The sequence below is a fragment of the Odontesthes bonariensis genome, chromosome 12 (genome assembly GCF_027942865.1).
Source record: "Odontesthes bonariensis isolate fOdoBon6 chromosome 12, fOdoBon6.hap1, whole genome shotgun sequence".
Classification (NCBI taxonomy): Eukaryota; Metazoa; Chordata; class Actinopteri; order Atheriniformes; family Atherinopsidae; genus Odontesthes; species Odontesthes bonariensis.
In genome coordinates this window covers 26,913,636-26,938,259 of record NC_134517.1, presented here as the reverse complement: position 1 = coordinate 26,938,259, position 24,624 = coordinate 26,913,636, and the positions used below count along the sequence as shown (strand labels likewise).

At 42.7% G+C, this 24,624-nt stretch overlaps 1 protein-coding gene across 2 annotated transcripts; it reads left to right on the top strand.

Moving 5' to 3' along the window:
• Nucleotides 1–596: 596 nt before the first annotated feature.
• On the top strand, nucleotides 597–23,059 carry LOC142396809 (alsin-like). 2 transcript variants are annotated; one of them, XM_075479918.1, is made up of 42 exons: nucleotides 597–678; nucleotides 793–844; nucleotides 1,379–1,564; nucleotides 1,953–2,113; nucleotides 2,278–2,502; nucleotides 2,831–3,021; nucleotides 3,103–3,135; nucleotides 3,214–3,414; nucleotides 3,892–3,992; nucleotides 4,112–4,335; nucleotides 4,970–5,057; nucleotides 5,513–5,688; nucleotides 6,565–6,724; nucleotides 6,953–7,049; nucleotides 7,324–7,401; nucleotides 7,600–7,821; nucleotides 7,982–8,153; nucleotides 8,250–8,445; nucleotides 8,540–8,605; nucleotides 8,923–9,082; nucleotides 9,313–9,444; nucleotides 11,169–11,297; nucleotides 11,622–11,645; nucleotides 13,068–13,138; nucleotides 13,843–13,909; nucleotides 14,028–14,206; nucleotides 14,312–14,377; nucleotides 14,583–14,681; nucleotides 14,984–15,148; nucleotides 15,334–15,445; nucleotides 16,287–16,364; nucleotides 16,450–16,586; nucleotides 16,863–17,015; nucleotides 17,416–17,530; nucleotides 17,657–17,814; nucleotides 18,070–18,168; nucleotides 18,391–18,570; nucleotides 18,721–18,766; nucleotides 18,942–19,003; nucleotides 19,400–19,549; nucleotides 19,708–19,804; nucleotides 19,988–23,059. In XM_075479918.1, exons 3-42 carry the CDS (start codon nucleotides 1,545–1,547, stop codon nucleotides 20,024–20,026), a joined length of 4,929 nt encoding a protein of 1,642 aa, XP_075336033.1. In that variant the 5' UTR covers nucleotides 597–678; nucleotides 793–844; nucleotides 1,379–1,544; the 3' UTR covers nucleotides 20,027–23,059. The 2 variants fall into 2 exon arrangements, with proteins under 2 accessions (XP_075336033.1, XP_075336034.1); XM_075479919.1 differs by lacking the exon at nucleotides 11,622–11,645 and having other exon boundaries at nucleotides 641–844.
• The last annotated feature ends 1,565 nt before the right edge of the window (nucleotides 23,060–24,624 follow it).

The following is a 24,624-nucleotide window of genomic DNA, read 5'->3' as shown; positions in this document are numbered from 1 at the left end:
TTGTTAACTTTTACTGAAAAGCATTTTTAATAAACCAACTGTAAATATCTTGTTATTGTAGGACTGGGTAGGCCTATGTTCAGTGAGCGCATGCCACAGACATAAATAATGATAATATCATAATAATGATATGTAATATAAGGTAATATAATAATAATATTGTTAAAGCAGCAGCATCATCCTCCAAATGCATGGGAACAGAGTCGTCGTCGTCGTCGTCGTCGTCACCCCCCCCCCCCCCCCCCCCCGCTCCAAGGTGTCCTGGTTTTCCCAAACGAAAATATGGTCACCCTAATTGAGCTGATCTGATGAATTGAGAGGGATCGATTGCTTCTCCCTGTTGAGTCTGGTTCTTTTTCCACTGAATTTTTGGAAGTTGAATTTTTTTCCACAGAATTTTTGGAAGTTGAATTTTTTTCCACTGAATTTGTTTTTTTCAAATTCAAAGTCTGATTTTGATGCTGTAAAAAAATCGATATTAGAAATTCGCATTCAAACTCTGATGGCACAGAAAAACTTCCATAGGTCCCTGGAAAGAATCAGAGTGGGATCTCCTTCGTACACTATCCCCTCTCTGACGCTCCCCAGTGGCCGGAGCAACTGGTGTGGCATTGCCGGGATGTTTGTCCCTTCTCGGATGCCATCGCAGACTTGTCTCCCAACAGCAAAAACTGAACTGTAAGATTACTTCTGCTTTCACAGCACTGCACTGCACTGATTTCAATATATTAAGAGTTCGTCTGCTCGATGTATCAGCCGTGACACTAACATGCAGTTTGGACTTTTTTAAAGTTTCCTCATTAAAGATATGCGCGACCTTCTGCCGAGTTCGATGTCGCAGTTGGTAAGTTTAATATTAGCTTATTTAGCTGCGCTTGCACTAAGCTAGCCAACTTCTCTTTTGGGGATTTATTCTCAGTTTAGTAAAAAAAAAATGCACAACTGTTTCAGGGAGGAGATATCTGTGAACAAGCTGACTCTCCAATTGTTTCTGTTTCCACTCGGTGACATAACACGCATGTCAGCAGATAAGCTCAAAGAGTAGTAAACGTAAACAGTAAAGCTGTACAGATTGTGTGTTTATGTGCTGCTTGTTGAAACAGTGACAGAAACATTTAGCAATGTTTGATTAAGCTTTTAATGCGATTTAAAGGACGTAAAGAGCCTGCTGTAGAGTTGTTGCAGAAAAAGCCAGTAAAGATCATGATAAGTCTCCCCCTCCCACTGTAACCAGTGCAGCCCATAGAGCTGAGCCTAGTTTAACAATCTGAGGGCTTGAGATACAAATGCAAACCCTTGAATGTATGTGACTTGAGGTTATTTAGTCGTCACAAATCATAAACTCTATGTCCTGTGTTTTTGTTGATTTGACAAACAGGAGTTCAACAAACAAGAAGCGCCTTCAACCAGATGATCCAAAGAAGCCAAAAAGCGAGGACAGAGGATCCAACTTTTTCTTTTCAGCTGATTTTATTCAGAGGAAGCAACAGAGGAGCTTTGATAAAGGTGCCTTTACCTCGCTGGAGAACAAAGACCATGAAGTGATGGAGAACAAAGAGAAAGGGTGAGCATAAGCAAACACACTGATGTGCTTTTGAGCCATCTATATCCTGATATTATCTCCCCACTAACATGTTTTCCCATTATTCGTGTTGAATATGAAAACAAGTTGCCCCAGACAGTTTGTCTCCTCTGACGGTCACCCAGATGACATTTGAGCTTCAATAAGCACTCTGTTTAAGCTTTCATACGCTTTCAAACGCGGCACAAAGTTTTTTGCAAATTACAAATGAAAGATCTATGTTTTTATTTATTTATCTTTTCAGATGAAGTCAAAAGACCTCTATTAGTATTCTTTAACCTTTGTGCGTTTTCTCCATTTAAGTGTGACTGCATGTCATTACTTGGCATGTTATCCAACCTAATATGTTTACGTGGTGTCGTGTTTGCAGCCCTGCAGATAAGCGGGCCTCCGCAGCTCTTGAGCGAGGACTTCTCCACGTGTGGCGTTCAGCGGGATGCGGCGAGCAGCTCTGTCCAGAGAGGGTGCTGCTGTCCAGGCCTGTGGCGCAGGTTTCTCTGGGAGAACATCATGGCCTCCTGTTGGCACAGGGTGCGTGCTGTAAAGTAGAGTTAGGGGGATGATTTCTTCCAAAGGACTGCAAAAGTGTTTCATACTTGTTTTAATCTTTAAAACTGTGGAGCCTGCCTGCATTGGTCATTCATTGTATCTTCAACAATGCAGCACTTCTACCCAGAGTTGTTGTCGTATTCCAGGTGGTCAGGTGTTTTCATTCGGAGAGCTTTTATGGAGGGATGTGAGCATCCCGCTGTCCGCTCCCGTGTTGGAGGTCTCTCTAGTGGGGAAGATCATGGTCCGCGTGGCTGCTGGCGGCTTCCATTGCGGAGCACTAAGCGAGCAGGGCAACGTCTACATGTGGGGCGAGAATACTGCGGGACAGTGTGGAGTGACTGAGCGGGGAAAAGTCACAAATATCACAGGTTTGTGTGTACAGTTGATTCCTCCATCTTCTTGTGTTGCCACCCTTTGTCTTCATTTGTCAGTTAGCGCTTTACTCTACTCTATCTTTCCTGCTTCGGTTTTTTGGTTCTCACTCAGCTCTGTACTTTCATTTCAGTTTTCAATTTCAGTTTTCAGCACCTCCGATGAACATGCCCTGTTTTAGTTATGTCAGCGTGTCTTTCTTAAAATGTAAAAGTGGTGGAGGAAGTGACGTTTGATTATTGGCATCAAATTAGGTTTCTTTGCTTTATTTGTAATTGATTAATACTTTGAATGTTACAATGGAGCTGATATTTGCCCTGCCAGTCTCAGACCCCACCCCTGTCAGTGTGGTGGACAGTGAGGTCGTTCCTCCTGTGGCGGTGCGGGTTGTGGACCTCGTCTGTGGACGGGAGCACAGCCTGGCTCTGTCAGCCCAGAACGAGCTGTGGGCCTGGGGTAGTGGCTGCCAGCTCGGCCTGGTCACCAACTCCTTCCCTGTGTGGAAACCACAGAAGGTAATGGATTTTGCTGCACATCTGTGTCCTAAAAATGGATTCTGTTAGTCAGATTTTTATAGTTTTCCATCTGTTTCTTAGGTTGAACACTTGGCAGGCAGACATGTGATCCAGGTAGCTTCTCAGATACTTTCATAATTGTATTCATTCAGCAGATTCTTGATGTTTTACATCAGTGTTACTGTCCAACAGGTGGCTTGTGGTGCCTACCACAGCCTGGCCCTTGTTCGCAGTTTCCCCCCTCAGGACTATAATACCCAGAATCCCCTTAAGGTAAGGGAGCGGGGCCGATCACCTCACTGCCCAGTGACAGAGAGGGAGGAGCCGTTTACAGCTGAGGATTCTCACTACTGTCCGCTCGGGGTGGAGCTGACCGAGGTCATGAGAGGAGAGGTAAAAACTCTTCTGATGCATATAGTGAGTTTCAAAGTAGTGATAACTTGCTGTGCATCAAACCAGTAAATCACAACATTATGAGCACTACTGTTTATTTTCACACTATAATTATGTATTTCAGGGTTCTGGATTCATTAGACTTTAAGTGAAGCACAAGAGATTTTGATAAGGGTCAAAGACAGCCAGTTACTGGCACCCCCGATGGGTTCTCCTGGTCAGCATTAAATACCAGCGGTGTTGTGGTAGGAGACAAATCATGAGCTGCTGTTTTGGTGACATGCGTGACCAGCAGTATTATCAGGCAGGAGTGACTGTAAATCCAGCTTCGTGTTGTATCCAGAGAAAAAGCAGCCTCTAAAAGGGTGGAATTTGTTTTTTTAAGATTACATTCTTTTCCAGTTATTTCCAGGTTTATCTTCACAGTTATTAGCAGTTTCAACACTGTGTGATGTTCCTCTTTGATTTACATTCCAGACGTCTCCCAGAAGAAGAGCCCCCAGGCAAAGACTCCATCCAGGGGAAATGTCGTCTGGCAGCAGCCCTGGCTCCGGAGCCAGCTCTTGCTCATTTTCCGAGTACTGTATCACATGAACAATGGGATTACTCCTTATCCTTCCATTTAAAACAAAAAAAAAAAAGAAAGAAAGAAAAACATTGTCTGTTTCTGTGTCTTTCCTCTTCTGCAAACCTTTAGGAGAAATATTTCAGCTTACACCAAGCATGAGCAAGAGGTGCGCACTGACTCTGATGGCTGCCCCACAGTCCACCTTATACCAGGCTGCACAACCAACAAGAACTCAGCCTTTTCTGATGAGCTGGAACTACAAAACCTCCTTGAAAAATTCTCTAGTCATTCGTTAGAGTCTGAACACACCATGGGGATAGGGGATACTGACTCACTGAGCAGCCACACCTCAGGTTCGTGTTGCAGTATCTGTTCCTTCTTCCTTTGTTTTAAGATTTCTTGACTTTCACCGTATGATTTATTTCTGAACGTATCCCTTTGTGAATTATCAGGTGTGTCTTTGCCATTTTGATTCTTTCTTTATTTTCTCTTTTGTTTCGTTCACGTTTTTTTTTTTTTTTTTTTACATTGTTAGGAAAAAAACCCCGCTAACATCTGGCTCTTGAGCGAAATGCAAAAGTCTTTAATCGGCGTTCGGCCCTGTGTCGAATTACCCTTCTGTAGACATGGGTTTTAATCTGCTCCGGCTGGAGCTCGGCATCATCGGGAAGATTAAACCCAGGTGTATGCGCTAATTTTCACTGAGAATGCTGCGGCGAGGGCAGCAAAATGAGGCGCAGCTCACATTTTCTTCACAGAAACACACACCTATTGACCATAACGTCTCACCCGGAGACTCTGAAACCTGCTGCTGCACGCAATGGGAAAGGCTTTAATCGACTTGTCACAGCAGGTCGACCTACTTGAAAAAACAAAACGGTTTAAACTGCTGTAAAAATGGTATTACTGTTGTTGTTTTTTGCAATTTTGTACTTTTCTTTCTCCTGTGTTCTGTAATGTTCCCCTCTCCCCCAATCATTTCATTAGACGACAGCTTTCTGTCTTCAACTCCTTCTACGGATCTGTTGAGTTCCAGTTGCAAAGACGACTCGACTTTTAAGAGACAAACCGACAGGTGAGACAGTCTTGTGTTTACAACTGAGGCGCTTTGTTCAGCGTCAGATTTAAGGCATTCTAGAGTTGAGAAATCATTGCTCCAAGCTGCAAAATAAAACCCCCCACAGAACAATAATTTTCATTGATATTTTTTGGGAGCCTTTTTCACATTCAAGTGATTTCACTTGACTTTTACACCACTCCGCTGTAACATTAAAACTAGGAGAAACAAGCCAGATCCATGGAGGCCAGAGGCAGTTTGGCAGCACCACGGGGACCTGTAGTTTAGGCCAGTGGTTTTGATGCTATTGTTTTTGCTGTATGCATTATAAATCAAAGTCAAAATTAACTTAAAAAATATGGAATAACAGTGGTCTAAAGATATTCGTACACTCGAGCTCCAGTGTCCAGAGACAATTCCCACAGGCGTTGTATTAACAACCAGCTCTTTGACCTTCTGTCCTGCTGCTGCAGTGGACCGTCTGGGCCGTACTCCTCTTCCCCAGTGTGTTTGGAAGAAGTTCGTCTTTGTCTGGAGAAAGAGAGGCAAGCTCTGCAGGGCCAGAAGAGCTCCAGTCTCACAAATATACACCAGAAGGGGAAAACTGCAGCGAGCAGGAGACGCTCACTTCCTGGAACCCCCACCCATGGTAGGAATGGAAGGGTGTGAACAGTTTAGCTGTTCATTTGGGAAATAAGCTTCTTTTCTTCCTTTCCAAGAGTTACATGATACGATTGATACACTGAGCAATAAATATGGAGGCAAGAGACTGTTAGTTTAACTTTCTTGGAGCAGCTTTTGACTCTTTAATTCATATAAGAAATTAACAGGCGAGGTACAAAATCTTGATTATCTAGATGTATCGGCATCAAATGGTTGTAGCAGGAGTATGTTTGAACTTTTTACTACTTTTATCAAATGGATGAAAGTGATGGTGAATCTGTTATGAGGAAAGGAAGAAGATGGCCACACGTCAACTCATTCAGCTTCGGCTAAAATGACAAATACAGTGATGCCATAAAGAAATGATAAAACATACATGGAAAGTAAGACTAACTGGTTTTACAGGAGTTTTAGGAGAGTAATGATGGTTGTGTCTCATCAGTCAACAGATCAGATCTTATTTTTATGGATCTCATAGATATTTTATAGTAGTGTTTTTATTTTACTGATAATGACTTTCTGGGTGTTGGTTTGTTTAGCTTTTGCATTCTTGGGTGTCTTCAGCTTCATTCAGCTCATTGCAGAGATACAAAGTTTGTTCTGGTGGAACTCCCTGAGTGACTGGGACGTGTTCATACCAAACCTGTTGGGTGCGGTTTATTTTTGTTTGCCCTTGTACTGTCATTAGTGCAAGCAGGTGAGAAAACTGTGAACCGTGGCGCATTTTGTTTCCAGCGAGCACTCAGCAGGTTGATATATTTAGCCGTTGTTACTTATGATGAATGGACTCCATTTAGAATCCACACCAAATGCAACCATCGTATTGGACTTTTCAGATCTGCATCATTTGTTTTTCTTGTAGGGTCTCCTCGCAGACGGCGCCAGTGTGCCTGCAGGCCGCTCTCCGCTCAGGCTGCAGCAGCAGAGGAGGCAGGAGACGGGCTGCCGTCTCTGGAAACAGAGGTGTGGAGCTGGGGCCGCGGGTCTGAGGGCCAACTTGGCCACGGAGATCACCTCGCTAGGCAAGAACACACATATTTATACATACTTCCAATATATCTTATATATCTTTTCTTTTTTAAATATGCAGCATGTGCTTAATATGTAGACATAGTTTTAAAGCAGTGTTTCTTTTATAGAAAATAGTTTAAAAATATTATGTGAAATACATTTTCAAGGGGTTAAATAACAAGAAAGCAGGTCACATCTTACACATTTAGACACGTTTAACGGTGTGTTTCTATGTCCAGACTCCAGCCTCTGTGTATCAAGTCTCTGACAGGCCAGGAAGTGATCAAAGTGGCTGCAGGGTCACACCATTCGCTGGCTCTCACGGCTCAGTGTCAGGTAACAAACCCACGGCACACGCTGCAACACATTTACAGTAAGTACAACACGCGAGGACCTCCTTTTAAGCAAAAAGAAAACAGAAAAGCTCCCGACACTGTTCCTTCACCTACGGCAATTTTCCTTTCACATGACTTTAACTTTGAGTTTGAAAAAAAAACAAGTGAAGGGGTCACGATTCGCGAGAAAGGGTAAAGCGTGTTTGCAGACGGATATGAATAAGTGAATAAACACACCCACATTCCCACACAGCCGCTGTCTTTGTGCGTTGCAGGTGTTCTCATGGGGAAGTAACATGTGTGGACAGCTTGGTCATGTCAACAGTCCTGTTACTGTGCCACAGCAGGCGAAGGTATTAGGATCTGTTGGTCATTCACACTCTTATGTGTTTCACATCTCTTAGCAAAATAGTTTATTTTATTCAAAAATCCACTCGTATTCGAAGCATTTTTACTGCCCATATGCAGCATTATGCAGTAACCTGATATAGGCGTGATCCAGCCAACATGGGGAACGTCTCCGACTGAAACACTGTGTTTTGCTTCGGCAGCTGTCCGATGGTCTTCGTGTCTGGGATCTGTCAGCCGGTCAGAGCCACTCCGTTCTTCTGGCTGATGGTGACTGCGTGCAGCCGGTCCTGTTGTACTGCGGCCAGCAGACAGAGGCGCTGTCGGCCGAGAGGCTGCAGCTGGGTTTAGGCTCCTGCCAGAGGTCACCCAACAGGGCGGAGAGTTACACTGTCAGACCCACCCTGCTGCCCCTCTGCATCGAGGTTTGTGCGACAGTAACACAACTATAAGTTAAAATACTTTCAGAATGCACGTGTGCAGACATGAGTTTAGCCTCACCTCCTTCTTATCTTACTCCAGCTGTCTTTTTTTTTGTGTGACCTAAACATTACCAATTTCTTGTTATTTTCCGTCTTTGTGCAGATGGGCTACATTAGCAGTGTGTGCAGTGGTGGGCAGCTGTGTGCTGCGCTGGCAGACCACAACGTGATGGGTTTTATCTCTGCGATCCACGAGCTGGCCTCCAGAGAGAGGCAGATTTACTGCTGGTTGAGCAGCGTCCGGAAGGTCCTCCTCACCCCGCTGCGCAACAGAGGTGAGGGCTGACGTCCTTCTGGATGGGGCGTAATAAATACAACAAGTTCTCATGGCTTGAGCGTGTGTGCGTCCGTGTGTCCCTTCTCTTTTACAGAGAGTGCGTGTCCGGCGTTAGGTGAGTCGTGCACCCACCTCTTCTTCTCACTTTGTGAGAGTTTTGTTCACCTGAGCAACCTGGTCGGCCGCCACGCCTCTGCACTCAGCGACTTCCTGCATAATGCGCACGGCCGTGACGTCGCATCCTTTCCCTTGCTGACACACACAGAGTATTTCCTAGACACTTATAAAAAGTAAGGTATTCATGCCATCACAGTAATGCAGCAGATATCCTCTTATTGCTTTTTAGAACAGCTTTGGCATCTCTCTGTGTGTCTGATTCTTTAGGTATTCTTCTGCAGTTGATGACTTTCAAGTAATGGGTGGATTCCAGCCGCTTCACAAACTCTCCCTGTGAGCTCTTTTATTTTATGTGTGAACTCTGGAGGAGTTCTGCTCGTCTTACTTGGCCATTCTCCAGAGAAAACACAGACATTTCATTTTGATTAATGAGACGGCGTAATGCAGCAGTGTTTTCCCTTGTTCTGCTCTCGATTTAATGGTAGCACTTTGCTGTAATTAGCGTAAGAAGATTCACTGTTTATGATAATAATTGTGCACATAGGTAAAGAAATCATTGCCTTAAACAAACTTTAAGCATGCAGTGAATGCAGACGCACATTAGGATTGTGTTTAAGACCTAAGAGTGTGATCTCTGTGTTTGTCTCCAGCGAGTGTTTGGGTGGTCAGCAGGCTGTGCTCTCTCAGCTGCGTGTATCTGAGCAGTCTGTCAGCGGTGATGTTGATCTGGTTTCCATGCTGTACTGGCCTCTGCAGCAGCTCCATCAATACAACCGAGTCCTGCTCAAAATGGCGGTCTGCTTTGATGTGGTGTGGACAAAACAGCCTCTGCTTGCCTCGTCTCTGTTTTGTGCTTGTTTACATTTTTACTCTCATACTCTGTTTTCTGTCTTTATCTTTTTTTTTTTTAACCGTCTGTATTTCTTGTCACTTCAGAAGCCCTTTTATTATTTTGGTCAATGTGTTAGCTAGAAGATCCCAAACACCTCTCTACCTTGTTTTTCTTGTTTAAAATAAACTGTCTCTGCGTCTCTCCCCAGTTAACCACTGAGTATCAGTCCCTTCATCAGGGCTGCAGTCATTATGAAACTCTGTCTTTGTCACTGATGAGAAAGAAGAAGGAAGCCGAAGCCACCTTCCTTTTCTGGAAAACACACTCTGGCAAAACTACTGTGAGTCCAGCTTGTGTCTTTATATGAACCTGTCATTGCCCTTCTTGTTCACTTTTGTGAGACAACCTATGGATAAGTTAATATGTATTATTCAGGATGTTTTCCTCTGGAGTTTGAACCTCAACATCAGCCCTCCGTCTTTCTTTCATCACTCAGGGAAAAACGCACTCCTGGCAGGGCTCGCTGTGTGCTCCTTTTTTTTTTTTTAAAACGTTTTGAAGTATTTCCACCATCAATAACCTTTACAAGTCAAATCCTCCCTGTTCCCTGATAACGCAGATGATACTGAGGGGTAACACTGGAGTTAAACTCTGTAAGTTATATAAAGCAGAGGCCACATCAGTTATGTGGCAGTGCTCAGAATGAAAGCTCCTCAGAGTGTGAGGACAGTGCTGACAGCACTGTTAAGCTCATCTAAGTGCATTTAATCATTAGATTGTTAATATTTTTTGTACAGTGGCGCTGATGCAGGGAGTTTTTAAATCCAGCATGTCTCTCATTTAAGGGGCCAAAATTTACAATGAGGTTTAATAGATCCCTAGGTGTGGGTTTTCTTTTTCTTTCTACACCCGATCGTCTCGCGGCACTCGGGGGGGAAACAAGAGCGAAAGCCAGCATGACGTAGAGCTCAGAGCAGGTGTTAAAACATGGAAGCTGCAGGTATTGTAGCTTTTGCTGTAAACATTCGATGACTCCCAGTTTCATCAAGCTACCAAAGAAATCAAGAAATTTCCATGATGACCTTTGCTTAACCGGGAATAAAGCTCACTGAGATTTTTGCAAGAGCGCGCTCGCCATGACGGCAACATTTACAGCATCAACAGTTACAGCCTGCCACACATGCAGGCTTTTGGCAAATGCATGAGCAATTATGCAGAGTTTACATGAAATTAAAAGTTAATGAATGGTACTAAGAAGAAACTGAGATAAGTATCACAAGTCAGAAAATGCCAAGCTAATAAAAGATTAATGAAAGCAATGGTTGATTAAAGCATCTGCCTAAAAGGGACAATTTTGAGCCATTTTGAATGTTTTCATGCAAAGGGAACAGCATCATTAGAAGCTATTGTCCCAGTTCAGTACGAGTTCTGGGAAAAGACGGCAGGAATAAATCTTCAGGAGTATGAAGACAATAACTTCCTAAGCTTTTATAAATAAAAAAAAAGATTAGGGTCTGTTGAAAATGAGGATACAGCCCAAGAATAGCTCGGTTAAGAGAAACATTACAATGACTGAGGCTTCATGTAGACATTGCCGACCATCCAACACGGGTATACAACAAGTAGTGTTGAGTTAGAGATTTAGAATTAGTTACAAACCGCAGAGCTCCAGCATAGACTGTATCTGAGGCATGTAAACACTGTGGGGAAGCATGCATGTAAACAATGCCACAGTAATCCAGTACAGACATGAAAGTGGCAGCTCCAAGCCGCTTTTTGGCCTCGAATGAAAGACGTGGCTTGATTCCACAATAAGAAGTACTGTCCGGTAAAATTTGTGTGCGAGTTGTCGATTTTATTGGATGTGAGGCGTAAAAGATAAAGCATCATTGGTTACATATCCAAGACGTTTATAAGACACACGCTCGATAACGGAACCCTGAAAAGTGGTAATGGATGGAATAAGCTGTGGTTTTCCATTTGCGAACCTCACAAGTTTCATTTTGTTGGCATCCAGAATACGTTTTGAGTCAGCCGTGCCTTTTTTTTTTTTTTTTTTTTTAGGAGGTCCTGCGTCTCCCACAGCGGCGCGTGGTGTGTGAAAGCAGCAACAGATCAATGACTCTGCAGAACGCCGGCCGGTTCTCCAATCACTGGTTCATTCTGTTCAACGACGTTCTGGTGCACACGCAGGTACACACACATTAAGACTTAATAAAACAAATCTTTACAAGCTTAGCTATTACCTGTTTGTTGGTTTGTAGGTGGTATAAATGTACGAAGGATGCAGCGCATTCTTTAAGTTGATGCATAAGTAAGATTTGCCCACAGCAAAGAGCAGCAGAGCATGATGGATCCTTCCTAATAGCTAGATAGAAGAAAAACAGGATGTTTGTCAGTTTAGTTCAGATCAGACAAATTTTCTGCGTGCATCACTGACTTGCTGACATTTCCGGACATCTGTCTCTATCTGTAGATAAAGTTTACATGTGTTTATTGTGTGTTTCATTCAATCAGGGTACCATTCCCTCTAAAAGCTTTGTAAGTATATCCAGCATCACTTTACCTCGTTTCCCTCCCAGCCAGCCAGTTTAACCTGAGCTGAGCTGCAGCATACTGCAGGCGGGCTGGCCTCTGCTCGGTGCTTCCGCTGGGTCAGGTTTGGCTGGGATCTGAAGGCATATGACAACAATGTGAACACAGGACTTTATGAATATCTTAATCCCCCAAATCCCCATGACTGGTTTTCTCCTCTAATCATCCAAAAATTTTATTTACAGGTCCACCTAATTCAAAACATTACAACTAATTCATAAAATGGCACCACTGCTGGTGTTACCATTGATAATAAAAAATTTGTATTTGTGTTTATTGTGTTTATTTTTACAACACATCCATATGAATGGGGGTTAGATGATAAATTCTACCATGCAGCCTATCTGCAGCAGACTTGTTTTAGATTAAAATAAACAAAACATGAATCAACTCAACAAATATCCACAGGGAGGGAGAATATAAATGTTTCAGTAATTGGGCCCGGTTAATTGGTCTTTAGCTCATTGCGGCATTAAAGAATACAGAGGTCCTGTGTTGACATTTGGTGTTTACAACATTAGTGGATGAAATCACAACATGAGCCTCTTGTAGCTCTACTCCCGTAAGGATGATGGTGAAAGGGTGGATCTCACTACAGTGCGGTAGCTTCCAGAAGCATCTAAGCTAAGACGCAGGGAGCTGTTACCGTCACTGCCTTGTCCTGTGTGTCTCACCCTCACTGCTTTGGACTGGTGTTAGTTTAGTTCACTTGTAGAGACCCTAACTATCCAGGCTTAGTCTTGCTTCCTGTTTGGTGTGCTGTGTTGATAGAAAGAAGGCGACAGCAAAACTTCTCCTTTTGGCTTAACTCTTTCTGGTTGGTTTTGGGTTCGTGTGCTGCCTTTCGAATACCTCTTTAACACTGTGGTGATGGTGTATTTTGTATGCATTTCCTCCCTCAAAGAGCTTATGGGTTCAGTAAAATAGGTCTATGTGATTTAATGTTCTTAGAACATATTCCTTCTTTTTTTTGCATGTTGCACTGCTGCAGCGCCTCTTCTCACCACCGTAGTTGAGTGTGTTCTGGTTTAACCTAATCTAATCGAATCGAATCTATTTTCAATGACAGAGAGCAGAAAATATGAAAACAAAGTTTTTGACAAGTAGGATTTTGGTTATGAAACTGGAAAGTCCCATATATCTTGCACAACTCTTTCTGATCACATGCACCCATTGTACAGTCAAATTGCAACTATGCTGATGATTTTTAATGGAACTACACTAATTTACCACCACATGTAAAACCATGTTTAGACATTAGCAGAAGCAAGTCTGTTGTCCATTTGGATGTGGGAATGTCAGACATTTCCTAATATGATTGTGAGACAATACACTACTGTTGCTCCTTTTTTTTAATCGCCTCTGCAGTTCTCCACACATCACCTCTACCCTCTGACTTGTTTGTGGGTGAAACCGGTCACCGAAGACGGCAGTGGACTGTGAGTTTGTTGTTGTGCGAACCCAAACCGTGAAAGTCGAATCTTACATGTCTAAAGCAAATAAAACAACACAGAGGTGATTGTTAAAATCTTCGAACCATCAGTGTTGATTAGGATGAATAATAAGCACAGGACATAGCACTTACCTTAAGAAATGTTCTGCATATAAAGTTACAGCCTCGCCACAAACATGAGAAGAGTACGTTGCCTGAAGGGATCCTTTTGAATCTCGTCTCTGGGTTTTATCTAAAAAAAAAAAATCCAAATTAGCTTACTGGTTTGGCCTCAAAAGAAACTGAAGCGGCTTAAACAAGCAGCAAACAATGCAGATGGAATGAAACATGCCTCTCTTTAAATCATGATATAGATGGGGGGTTTTTTTTCCCAGAGGCACAAAGTGAACAAAACAAAATTAGTCAATTAAAGCCAAACTTCCCCCTTAGAAAAACATTTGTTTGCCCTCTTTGGAACTTCAACACTGCTTTACTTTGAGCCGCGTTTTCTGGCTCGTACCCATTTATCTCGGGAATTATATATATATAAATATGTAAGAACTTAGTCTGAACCTCTTTAAACACATTAAACAATGCTTTACACCTCCAATAGTTTGCTCTGGTCAACACGTCTGCTTGTTTTTGTGCCATTTTACATTAAAAACCTGATTGAACATGTTATCTTTTGTCTTTTTTTTATCATGTTTTAAGCTATGCGATCAAAATAACATGTCCAGAGGAGAGTTTCACCCTGGTGGCCTCAACGCCACAGGAGAAGGTACATTTTTAGTCGATCCACTTTTATCATCGCTTGGTTTTAAGAATATTTGTGAGGTTGCTTGACATGAACTCTTAGTATTTCTTTTCTTTAATTCTGCCCTTCTTTCTCTCCTCAGAACAAGTGGCTTCGGTCTCTCAACCAGGCAGTGGATCAGGTGCTGGGTGGTGGCGGTCAGTTGTTGTCACCGGGGGTGACAGCAATGTCACGTACGGCGTGCTACACGTTCGCCGCAGATGAACGGTTCAAAGACGCACAGTACACCGGAGGCTGGCTGGCAGCACGAGTTCACGGCAGGTAAGAGGGTGTATGTGATCATTTCTTCAGCTGTGTGTGTCTCATTTCTATTACTGCACTGTGATCGACTACTGGCTAGTATCTGTTACATTTTCTTTTTTTTAGAGGAACCATGAAATGGCCAGATGGACGCATTTATAAGGGAAACTTTAAGAATGGACTGGAGGATGGGTGTGTATAGCATCTGATGTCAATTTCTATTACAGAGACCTGTGATCAGAAGGAAAAAATATTTAAATGCTTGCAGAAAACAGGCCTTTGTCTCCTTTCATGTTTGAAACCACCAGTTTGCAGCGTCGAAATCCAATGTCCCACACAGCTGATTGAAGCTATCTCAACCTTTCTGCAGTTTTAAAGAAAATATTTTCCCTTTCAGTTATGGAGAGTGTTTGATGCCGAACAAAATCCTGAACAAACCAGACAGCTACCAAGGACAGTGGAGAGAGGGCAAGATCCGTGGTTTTGGCAAGTACAAGTCAGTACGCTGTTTTCTTCAGACTTCTTAGTAAAGTGGGAGAACAGGCACAAAAGGTGTGTCCACATCATATCAGATTCACTCCGATTTTGTGTGTCGTGTAAAGCGACAGTAAGACCCATCAAATCGCAGAAGTTAAAGCTAAATTCAGTCATCAGATCTTATTATACGATGATTTGGGTCTCAAGTCTGCAGAAGTGGAACTGGTATGAAAATGATGAAGAAATAAGAATAATTATTGCATCTTATCACAGAGTGCCACCACCTGTGTGTGTTTTTCTGTCCGTGTGGGTTTCACTCAGGTATGCCAATGGTGAAGTGTACGAGGGCTGTTTCTGTGATGGGCAGCGGCACGGTTACGGCATGCTGAACTCTGGTAAACTTGCCAGGACGTCCTCCAGCGTTTTCATCGGCCACTGGGTTCATGACAAGAAGACAGGATACGGAGTCCACGATGATATCACCAGGTCTGCATACCGGCTCGGCCTCAAATTTATATTTAGACACAGTGAAGGGCTGAAGTCCAGAAATGCACTCCCCTCGATAAGACACAAGAAATGTTTCCATTTCGGAAACGCACATAAGTGGAACCTATATTTGGAATAATTTATGCCTACTGGGGTCATTATTTAACGTCATTTGTTTTTCCCAGAGGTGAAAAGTACATGGGACAGTGGCTGGATGACCAGCGCCATGGGAGCGCCGTGGTCGTCACCCAGTACGGTGCGTACTATGAAGGGACATTCAGAGAGAACAAGATGAGCGTAAGTACACCTTTAAATTTGTATGTCTTTCTGAGAGTGATCAAATCAAATTTATTTGTATAGCACATTTCATGTACAAAACAATTCAAAGTGCTTCACATAAAATAAAAGCATTGCAGCAGGGAGTGGAAGAAGCATTAAAAATACACAAAAGAATATAAAGAGAAACAAATAAAATAATTTAAATGAATTTAAAAACAAGCAACAGTCCAGATAAATTAAAAGTGTTACTGAGAAGCGGGCTCAGAAAGCATCAGAGATGATACTATTCAAAAACATGGCAGTCCCGAAAACTACGAGGGAATCACCAAAGCTGTTGAAATCAATGTTGCAACTATTTGTGATGTTGAGTTTAATTGACACAAAACTGGGTGGGGGTTTTTAGACCCTCCCAAAGGCAGCACACTGAGCCAAGTAGGGCTCCACAGGACAATGCCAAGAAGGACACGCTTTTTAAAAAAAAAAAGGCAAAGCTAACGGCCAAAGTCCTTCGATGATAATGTTATTTTGGAGATTCATCAGCATGTATCAGAGGAATGTAAGACATTTTTACATCTGTTGCATAAAAGCAGTTAAGAAACAAGATTTTCTAAAAAAAAAATTCTGAACCATAGTCCTAAATGACTGGTCCTGCCTGCCTTTACAGAGAACTCCAGTTTGAAGTCTGCAGCTGTTTGTAGTGAACAAATTACTTGTTACCAGACATGGTGGAAAAACTTTAACAAACTTAATCTGTTGCACATGCGAAGTGTGTTGCATGTTCTTAATTTCCCAGAGGGAACCTCCCGAGGGATCAGTAAAGTTCTATCTGTCTGTCTATGCTGTGTGTGCCGTCTGTCAGGGTCCGGGTGTGCTGGTGTCGGAGGATGACACAGTATTTCGAGGGGAGTTTTCTGATGACTGGACTATCAGTGGGAAGGTAAAAGACATCTGTGCCCTCATATTCCATGTTTGTCTTGGATTTCCACACACGCTGTGTCATTCATGACTCTTCTCCCATTCAGGGTGTTTTGTCCCTAGTTAATGGTGACTGTCTGGATGGCCTGTTCAGTGGAGAGTGGAACACGGGCCTGAAGGTGGTGGGAACATACACCAAACCAGCCACTGATGGATGTGAAAACAAAGAGAGGAAAAGCCAGCAGTGAGTATTTTTTTGTTCTCTTTGGAACCTGACCGGAGTTGATTTATGAGTATGCATTACATATTGAGTTAACCTCCTCTGAGCAGCCCTGAGTTCTACAGGCTTTTGTTTGTGTCTTTATTATCTGAAGCGTATAAGCTTTCAGATGTATGTTCATCTACCGAATGGTGTAAAATACTTACTGGCCGAAGGCATTTATTGGTCTTATGACAGTTTGTTTGCTTTGTTTGGTACTAAAATGCAAAAAACCTGAAAATGTGTGCATATGTGCATCAGGTTGGGTGAGTACGTGGTGCCTGCGGGTCAGAGGTGGATCTGTGTGTTTGATGAATGCTGGAGTCGGCTGGGCTGTGATGCTGCAGGAAGAGGAGACAGGACCACAGCCTGGGAGAACATAGCTGTTTCTATAACCGCTGCACGGCGACAGAGGTAGACACACATGCTGCCCAGACTGTAAGCGTTAGGTTAGTGTAGTCTTTAAGCTCTGAGCTTCTCCTAGTTCAAAATAACTGATTCTAAGTGACCTCAGCGCTTTGATTTAAGCAGATTTGAACCGATACTGCACCAACTGTTTGGGAGATAGAGCTCTATTATATTAACAGAGTATTATGTTTCCTTTAACACGGGTGGAGCTGTCAATATGAGAGGGTCAGAGGTAATCTTACATTGTTTATATGATATACACATTACTTTTTTAAAAGACAGCTTATATAGCATTTACATTAAGTCTGGACGGTACATACATAGGCACTAATCATGTATTATGTACACGATCGTCAACTTATATAAATGTCTGTGTGTGTGTGTGTGTGTGTGTGTGTGTTTGTAGCCCAGGCCTCAGCAAATCTCAGAGCAAAGTACTGGAGAGTTTGGAGTTTATTCCTCCGTATGGAGAACCAGTCACCACTGTGAATTACGACAATATAAGAAGATACCTCACCAAGGTACACATGACCATCAGAAAGTGTTCAGTGTGTTTGTGAGTGAGTCATCTGTTTCTTTGTGGTTGGTTTTGCTGGTGTTCTAACATTAATATAAAGCGTGCATGTGTGGCCACGGTTGTATGGCAGGCGTGCGAAACACCCCACCACCCTCTAGGCTGGCTGGTGGAAACGCTGGTAACGGCCTACAGGATGACTTACGTCGGTGTGGGATCGAACCGGCGGCTGCTCCGGCAAGCAGTCCAAGAGGTCCAGGCCTTCCTCACACACTTCTACAGCATCGTCAGGTAGATTCATCCCCTGAGGTTTCTGTCTCAGGTCACTTACTCACTATTCAGCCTTTGTTTTCAGCCAGGCTTATATATGCAATAATGAAACTGTTACTCCTATATCCGGTGACCTTCTCCAGAAGGGGTTGTTATGTTCTCATGTACAATTTGACCTAAAGAAGAAAACTACCAGCGGGTTTGGATGTTTAATCCACATGGGACAAGGGAGAAGCTCAGAATGAGCGAATCAAAAATGTCGTATTGCTCCTGCAGGTTTCTGTTTCCTGAGCTTCCAGAGGATGGTGGCATCATCCCAGAACCACCTGCCTCCCCCTCCAAAAGCAGACGCAGCTCTAACTTAGCAGAGCATGGGTGAGTGTCATCACACACACACTGTTATTGTGTAGGAATAAACTTTTATCAACGTTCATCTGATCCATTGCTGTGGTTTGCATACAAGGCGCGTTCTGATGGATCAGTGCTAAAACGTGGAGTTTGTCTAACTCTATTAGTGATTTTGAATTAAACGCAGAACCTTTGTCTGCCTTCCCCTCCTCTCCCCCCCTCCTCCCCCACCATCTTGCACTCTGCCAGGGTTGTGGTGGTGAGCTGCTCCTCTCTGCTCCTCCCTCTGCTGCTCCCTCGCCTCTATCCTCCTCTCTTCACCCTGTACTCTCTGCAGGAGGAGCAGGAGGAGGCCCAGTACTGGGAGCGCATCCTCAGACTCAACAAGCAGCCCGACCAGTCGCTGCTCAGCTTTTTGGGAGTGCAGGAGTGAGTGTGCACACGAAACCACCCGAAACACACAAATGGGTTACAGATGTTTAAAGCATGCGTGTTTCTGGTTATTGGTTACGCACAGGAAGTGTTCTTCCATTTCCCCGACTGTCTTAATTAGAGTGTTTGTTTTGTTTCCTTTCTTAGGAAGTTTTGGCCTCACTGGATGTCAATTCTGGGGGAAAGAAAGCAGGTCAGATGCCATTAACTTTCCCCGTGATGCACCGTTTCTTTATTCTTGTATGCATGCCATCATCTCCACCTCTAACCTCATCCGTTTATCATTGCAGGCAAGATGTGCTGCATATGTTTACAGGAGCAGCTTTTGTGTTGTCCCCTTTAACTGGTTCTCTTTACACTTGTTACAGATTGTGTCCAGCAGTAAAGATGCCTGTTTTGTCTCTGCTGTGGAGACACTCCAACAGATCAGGTAGCTAACATGCTGTACAGGCAACTTATAAGACATAAATAGGGAAAAATCTGATTATGTCAGAGCAGTGTGACAGGCAGCTGAAACGCCTGCATCTGGACACACGAAGCTCGTTGTTAGGCTTGAAAGAATCATCTCATACACACCTTAACACAGCTGATATATGGACATTTAGCCCTGAACGCAGCCTGCCAGGCGCTGCTTTGCCCAGTTGGAACATTAAAGATGTCTTGCTCATTTCTTACGCACGCTATGACACACAGCGGTTGTTAATTATGACGTGGAAAAAACTCTAAAGATAATACTATGCTTTAACAAAAACATAAGCGAAATATGTCAGTACTCGGTTATAAACAAGCACCTCTGATACTGAAACGTGCCCTCTCGTGTGTGTAGCACCACATTCACACCGTCAGACAAACTTGTGGTCATTCAGAAGACGTTCGAGGAGCTGACGATGGAGGTGAAACCTATGCTGGACGGAGATTTCCTGTGGTGCATGGATGATCTGTTCCCTCTCTTCCTGTATGTGGTGCTCAGAGCGAGGTGTGTTATCACACCAACACACACAAGATCTATTAGTAGTAGCTGTAGGAATCTGATTGACGTCACTCCTGTGGATGTTTGCATCACAGCCAGGCTTTTATGCCTCTCCTGTTTGGCGGTTAAGAGGCAGTGTTGTCTTTTGCTGCTCTGCCTTTCAGAATCAGGAACCTGGGAGCTGAAGTCAGCCTGATTGAAGACTTGATGGATCCCAACCTTCAGCATGGAGAGATGGGGCTGATGTTCACCACACTGAAGGTGGGACCAACACACATATAGCTACAATAATATATTCATTCTAAGTGAGGAGTTTAAATAGAGGATCACACTGCAGGAACTCTTTATTTTTATCTATTCATTTGTGGAGTTCTTATCTCTCTTTTCAATTCAATCAATTCCGTTTTAGACAGGTTTTTAAGTGTCCATGTGTCTCTGCTGCAGGCCTGCTACATCCAGATCCAGCAGGAGTCCACGACATAAGAGCAGACGGGACGTGACCGTACGGTCCAAAAAAGTGGAAACGGCAATGAACAAAACCAGTCAGATGAGAAGTGAAAGCTGCCCAGAGGCTTCACAGACACACACCGCAAAGGGAGGAGGCGGTGTTATTCCGTTAACCTTCTGTCCATCACAGAAACGTGATCCTCCATTGTATGTTGCACAGCAGCGTCTCAGTTTTCATCAGGAACAAACACATCGCCCTCTTGTGGACATGTGAGGAAGCTGCATGGTCATCTTCATAACAAATGTGAATCGTTACAGTAGATATAAAGGCCTCGGTATGCTTCTCCGTCGCTATCCGTCAATCCGACTCCATGGTCACTCCGTCGGGATGTCGGATACGCAAGGCAATTCCCCTCCCGATCAGTAGGCGTCGCTACGTTAAACGACCCGATCTTGCGACGTCTATCGTGAAAGTGGTTGATTGATTGTTTACCATCCGGCTCCGTTCCACTCCTCACAGTGAACGATGGCGACCGAGAGAGAAAGACTGTTGTTGAAATGCAAATCATTTTTCCCAAATGTTGACCGGCACACAGTAAACTCTTTGAAAAATGGCGGTGTTGTTGTTGTGAGAGGAAGGAGCTAAACCGGAAAAGTGATTCCGGAAATGATGTTGTTAGCCGACCAATCACAACCCTTGCGGTCTCCGCGAGTCTCCGTCACCTCGACAGATGGATAGAAATGTTGGCCGGCGCACGCAAGCGGCGGAGAGCGTCTCGGGGAGGGTCTCTCCGTAGTCTACCATAAATCAGGCTTAGATCCCACCTTCTCATACATCGGTACAGTGGTTTCCTTTTCTGATTTTTAATATATTATTTCAGAACTATTTATTGAATATTTTTACAGAGGTCCAGCAACAGTGTTTCCATTATTTCCCTGAAGAAGAGTAAATAATAAGAAGCAACAGTCTTTTAATGACTAATTCTCCAGGTTCAGCTGCTTTCCATGAAAATCTGCACACAGGGAAAGAAGGATCACTGCATCACTGACACTGACGGAGTCTAAAACAGGACCACACTAAAGGTGGAAATCAGGCACTAAAAAAGTAAATATCTCTTCTGGACTTCGTACACCCCTAGAAGGGAATTTTAAGGTTTCTAAAAAGTGAAACCAACCAGCAAATGAACCACAATTATTTTCTCTATAGCAGATTATGGATACACGGTTGAAAGTAACACTAAAGGCAGGCCGCAGCGCACTGCCTATAGAAGCTGACAGCATGTGGCAGCTACTGTACTGTAAAGAAGCTGTTAGCAAGTAAAAGGGAAACATTTCTTTTCTAACAGTTTAGAGAAAGTGTAACTTTAGATTTGATATTGAGGCTTGTTTGGAAATCAGAACAGTTGTCCCACTGCCCGGTTTCTTGTGTTCGGTCTTTTGGATGAAGGAAAGTTTAGACTTAGAGTTCTGGAGACTGTCGTCTTTTTCCACATTTGTGTCCTTCAAAACCTGCCAACCTCTGACATTCAGACCTGGTGTACAGTAAACTGACTGTAGGGCAGTCACATGTCTTCACTGAGTGAATGACTTTGTATCTGACAGAATGGAATTAATGACTGAAAACCGATCAGCTGAGAAACATCAACTCCTTTTATTGTTAATATTTCATTGCGCTTGTTACTTTATGCGGTGTGTGTTTCTGTGTGTGTGTGTGTGTAAATAAGCACGATGAAAGTGTGAAAACACACGTTCCCTCTGTCCTGGTATCATTTTAGCATGATAAAGGAATATTCCAGGATTTTACCTCCATTATTCAGGACTTTGTTTTCCGAAACCCACAATGGATTTTAGCTGAATTAAACCCCTAAAAAGAATGAAGTGCTGCACTTAGTTATGTAAAAAGAAAAAAAGAATGTGTTCGCGTTCGTCATGATTATCACTAATTACGTCTTAATGCAAATCAGCACATCTTTGAAAAAAGTTAAATCATTTTAAAGTTTTGCTCCTTTAAAGCTGTTTTTTTTTTTAAACAATTTTAAGTCTCAGATTTTTCTAAAGTGCTTTTATTCCCGTTGAAGTTTCTCATCACTATTTGATCCCCTCATTGTTACCATAGATGCTGTCCTGTGTGTTCTAACACAACCTGTTTTTAAAGCACTTGAGGAAGCTTTTAACCCTTTGAACACATTTCTACTGTTAGAAATTGTGATTCAAATGCAATTTGACGTTGAGCACAGATGCTCTATATTTATAGAAGAAGTCATTGAGGTCATGTCAGAAAATGTTTAAAAAATGATCAGATATAGAGAACCTGACTCTTATTCAATTGACAACATTTAAACACACAACCATCTGAGAACCTTGAAGAGTGGAACCAGTGTCAGAAAGGAACAAAGTTAGATATTTATAGCAGATATTTAAAGTATATATATTTAGATTCTGTATATATATCTATATTGTCTGCACCAGATGCCTTGTAAGTGCAAACCTACTTGGCAGTAAACTTGATTCTGATTCTGATTTCCTTGGTGCGGCATGTTAGGCCGGCGCGTCATTGACTGTCGATGACACTGTATTCAGACCTCACGTTCCGCTTTCTGTCACCTTGTTTCTTGATTTTTCTTTTCTTACAACCTTTCAGGCAGTTGCTGCTTTGAGATCAGTTCAGAACGATGATGAGAGGCCTTTAAAGCTTTCAAAAGTGTTCAACAATCCCAGTGGATGCTTTTCCAGATATTTTTACATCGCTCTCAGAACATTTGTTTTAAAATTATGAGAAACCAGCAGCTGCCTGGGAGGAACTGGTCAGTAATGTATAATGTCACCGTTAATGAATGAGCTCAGACATGTTACGCTTTACGGTGTTCTGCTCACTTAACTTTTCGAGAAAGTTTTCACACTTGGAACGACGCTGAAGGTGATTATTTTTCTAACCTGGTTTTTATTTTTGTAACTTTGCAGAAAGGTGAACTGAGTGTTTAATTTGATGGGAATACACACTGATATGAAATGGATATTTCTGTATTTAAAAAAAGAAAAAAGGGCAATAAATTAGTTTTGTTTCTGGAAGTGTCTTCTGATGGATATTTTGTCTTTGATTTGTTGGACCAGTATTCACACCCACGCACCTGTTCAGCACTGACGAATCGTTTTTTACTTTAGTCACATTGATTTGTTGTAGTTGTACATTCATGGCTTCCAAGGACGTGCCAATAATGTAAGGAGCCAGGAACCAGTTAACGATGAATGTGAAAGTGTAACGAGTGATTTCAGGCTCTTTTAGGTGGCCAAAACTGTAATGAGGTGCTACTAGCACAGTACAGTTCAGGGCCAACGTATAACACCAAGAGTGTCTCACTCAGACGATGGAATCTGGCACTGAAACTTAGATGATGTCTAAATGGTACATCAGCATAAACATTTTATATCTCAATAAAAAAATCAGTATGTGAGGAAGGAATACATCGAGAGCGGCTATATGATCGTGGAACATGAGTGACAAACTGTTTATGCCAGCAGACATTAAAATGTGTGCCGAATATCAAGAGCCGCTGAAAACAAGAGCCAGATGTACAGGAAGCCTCATTATTTGGCAACTTCTGTGTGAATCCAGTGATGGATTAGTTTTATTAACCTGTAAAGTAATTAACTGAATCCTGTTTGAACTGTTTAGCTACTTTTAAGCAAGTGGGAGACTCATAGGAGTCGCTGTAAACATATAATTATTATTAAAGCTGGTACTGACCACTGTGCGGTTAATATTAAAGGATGCTGACAGTCATGACCGACTTTTTGTTGATGAACTTTGTCGAGTATGAAAGCTTCTTTAAATATATCATTCTTTTCCTCTTTCATTCACTGGATCTCACTTTCTACTCCAACATCATCTTCAACTTTTGGTTTAACATGTTGCCCACTTTTTTTTTCTTCTCTATTACAAGCATTGAAGCGATACTGCAGCTCAAGCATTTCAGGGTCACGTTATTCTTGTGACAGCAAAAGGTGGACAAATCTAACACCGTCTTACAGGTCAAATGTACACTGAGACATTTTGTTGGGGTAGTGGCCCAAAATGGCCACAGGAGGGAGCCAGTATGTAGCGTAATGCTTGCAGGATGCGGTGTTTCTCCTTGCTGGAAACAGAAAATCTTTTCTTTGTGACATGGACCTAAAAGGGTAAAAAAAAAAAAAGAAGAAAAAGAACTGAAGCAAACCAAACGGCTGCAGAGAAGGCTGCTAATTCTGTGGGAAAAGTCTCTGTAAAGTTACTCCGCACTAAAACACACTCTGCCATGATGTTTTCCGCTCAGGCTGAGCTGCTGTCTACTGTCGCCTGTAAGAACGGCTCAATTCATTTTCAATAAAATCCGCCGGCGCGGCGGAAGGTGGGGCTCCTTACCGCTTACTGCTTTCCCAAAATCAAATTACCCATTTCGTATGGTTCTCTCATTTTAAATAAAAATTAAAATAAATACATAAATGAATGAAAAATGTCCCATAAACACGTTTTGCCCGTTTTATGTTTTATAAGAAATAATAATGTGGCCACTCCCTCTCAGGGGTGTCACATTAAGGTAAATTAGTACGAGGGACACTGCTGACCTTTTTTTGTATTAGACTAAAGAACATCTGTG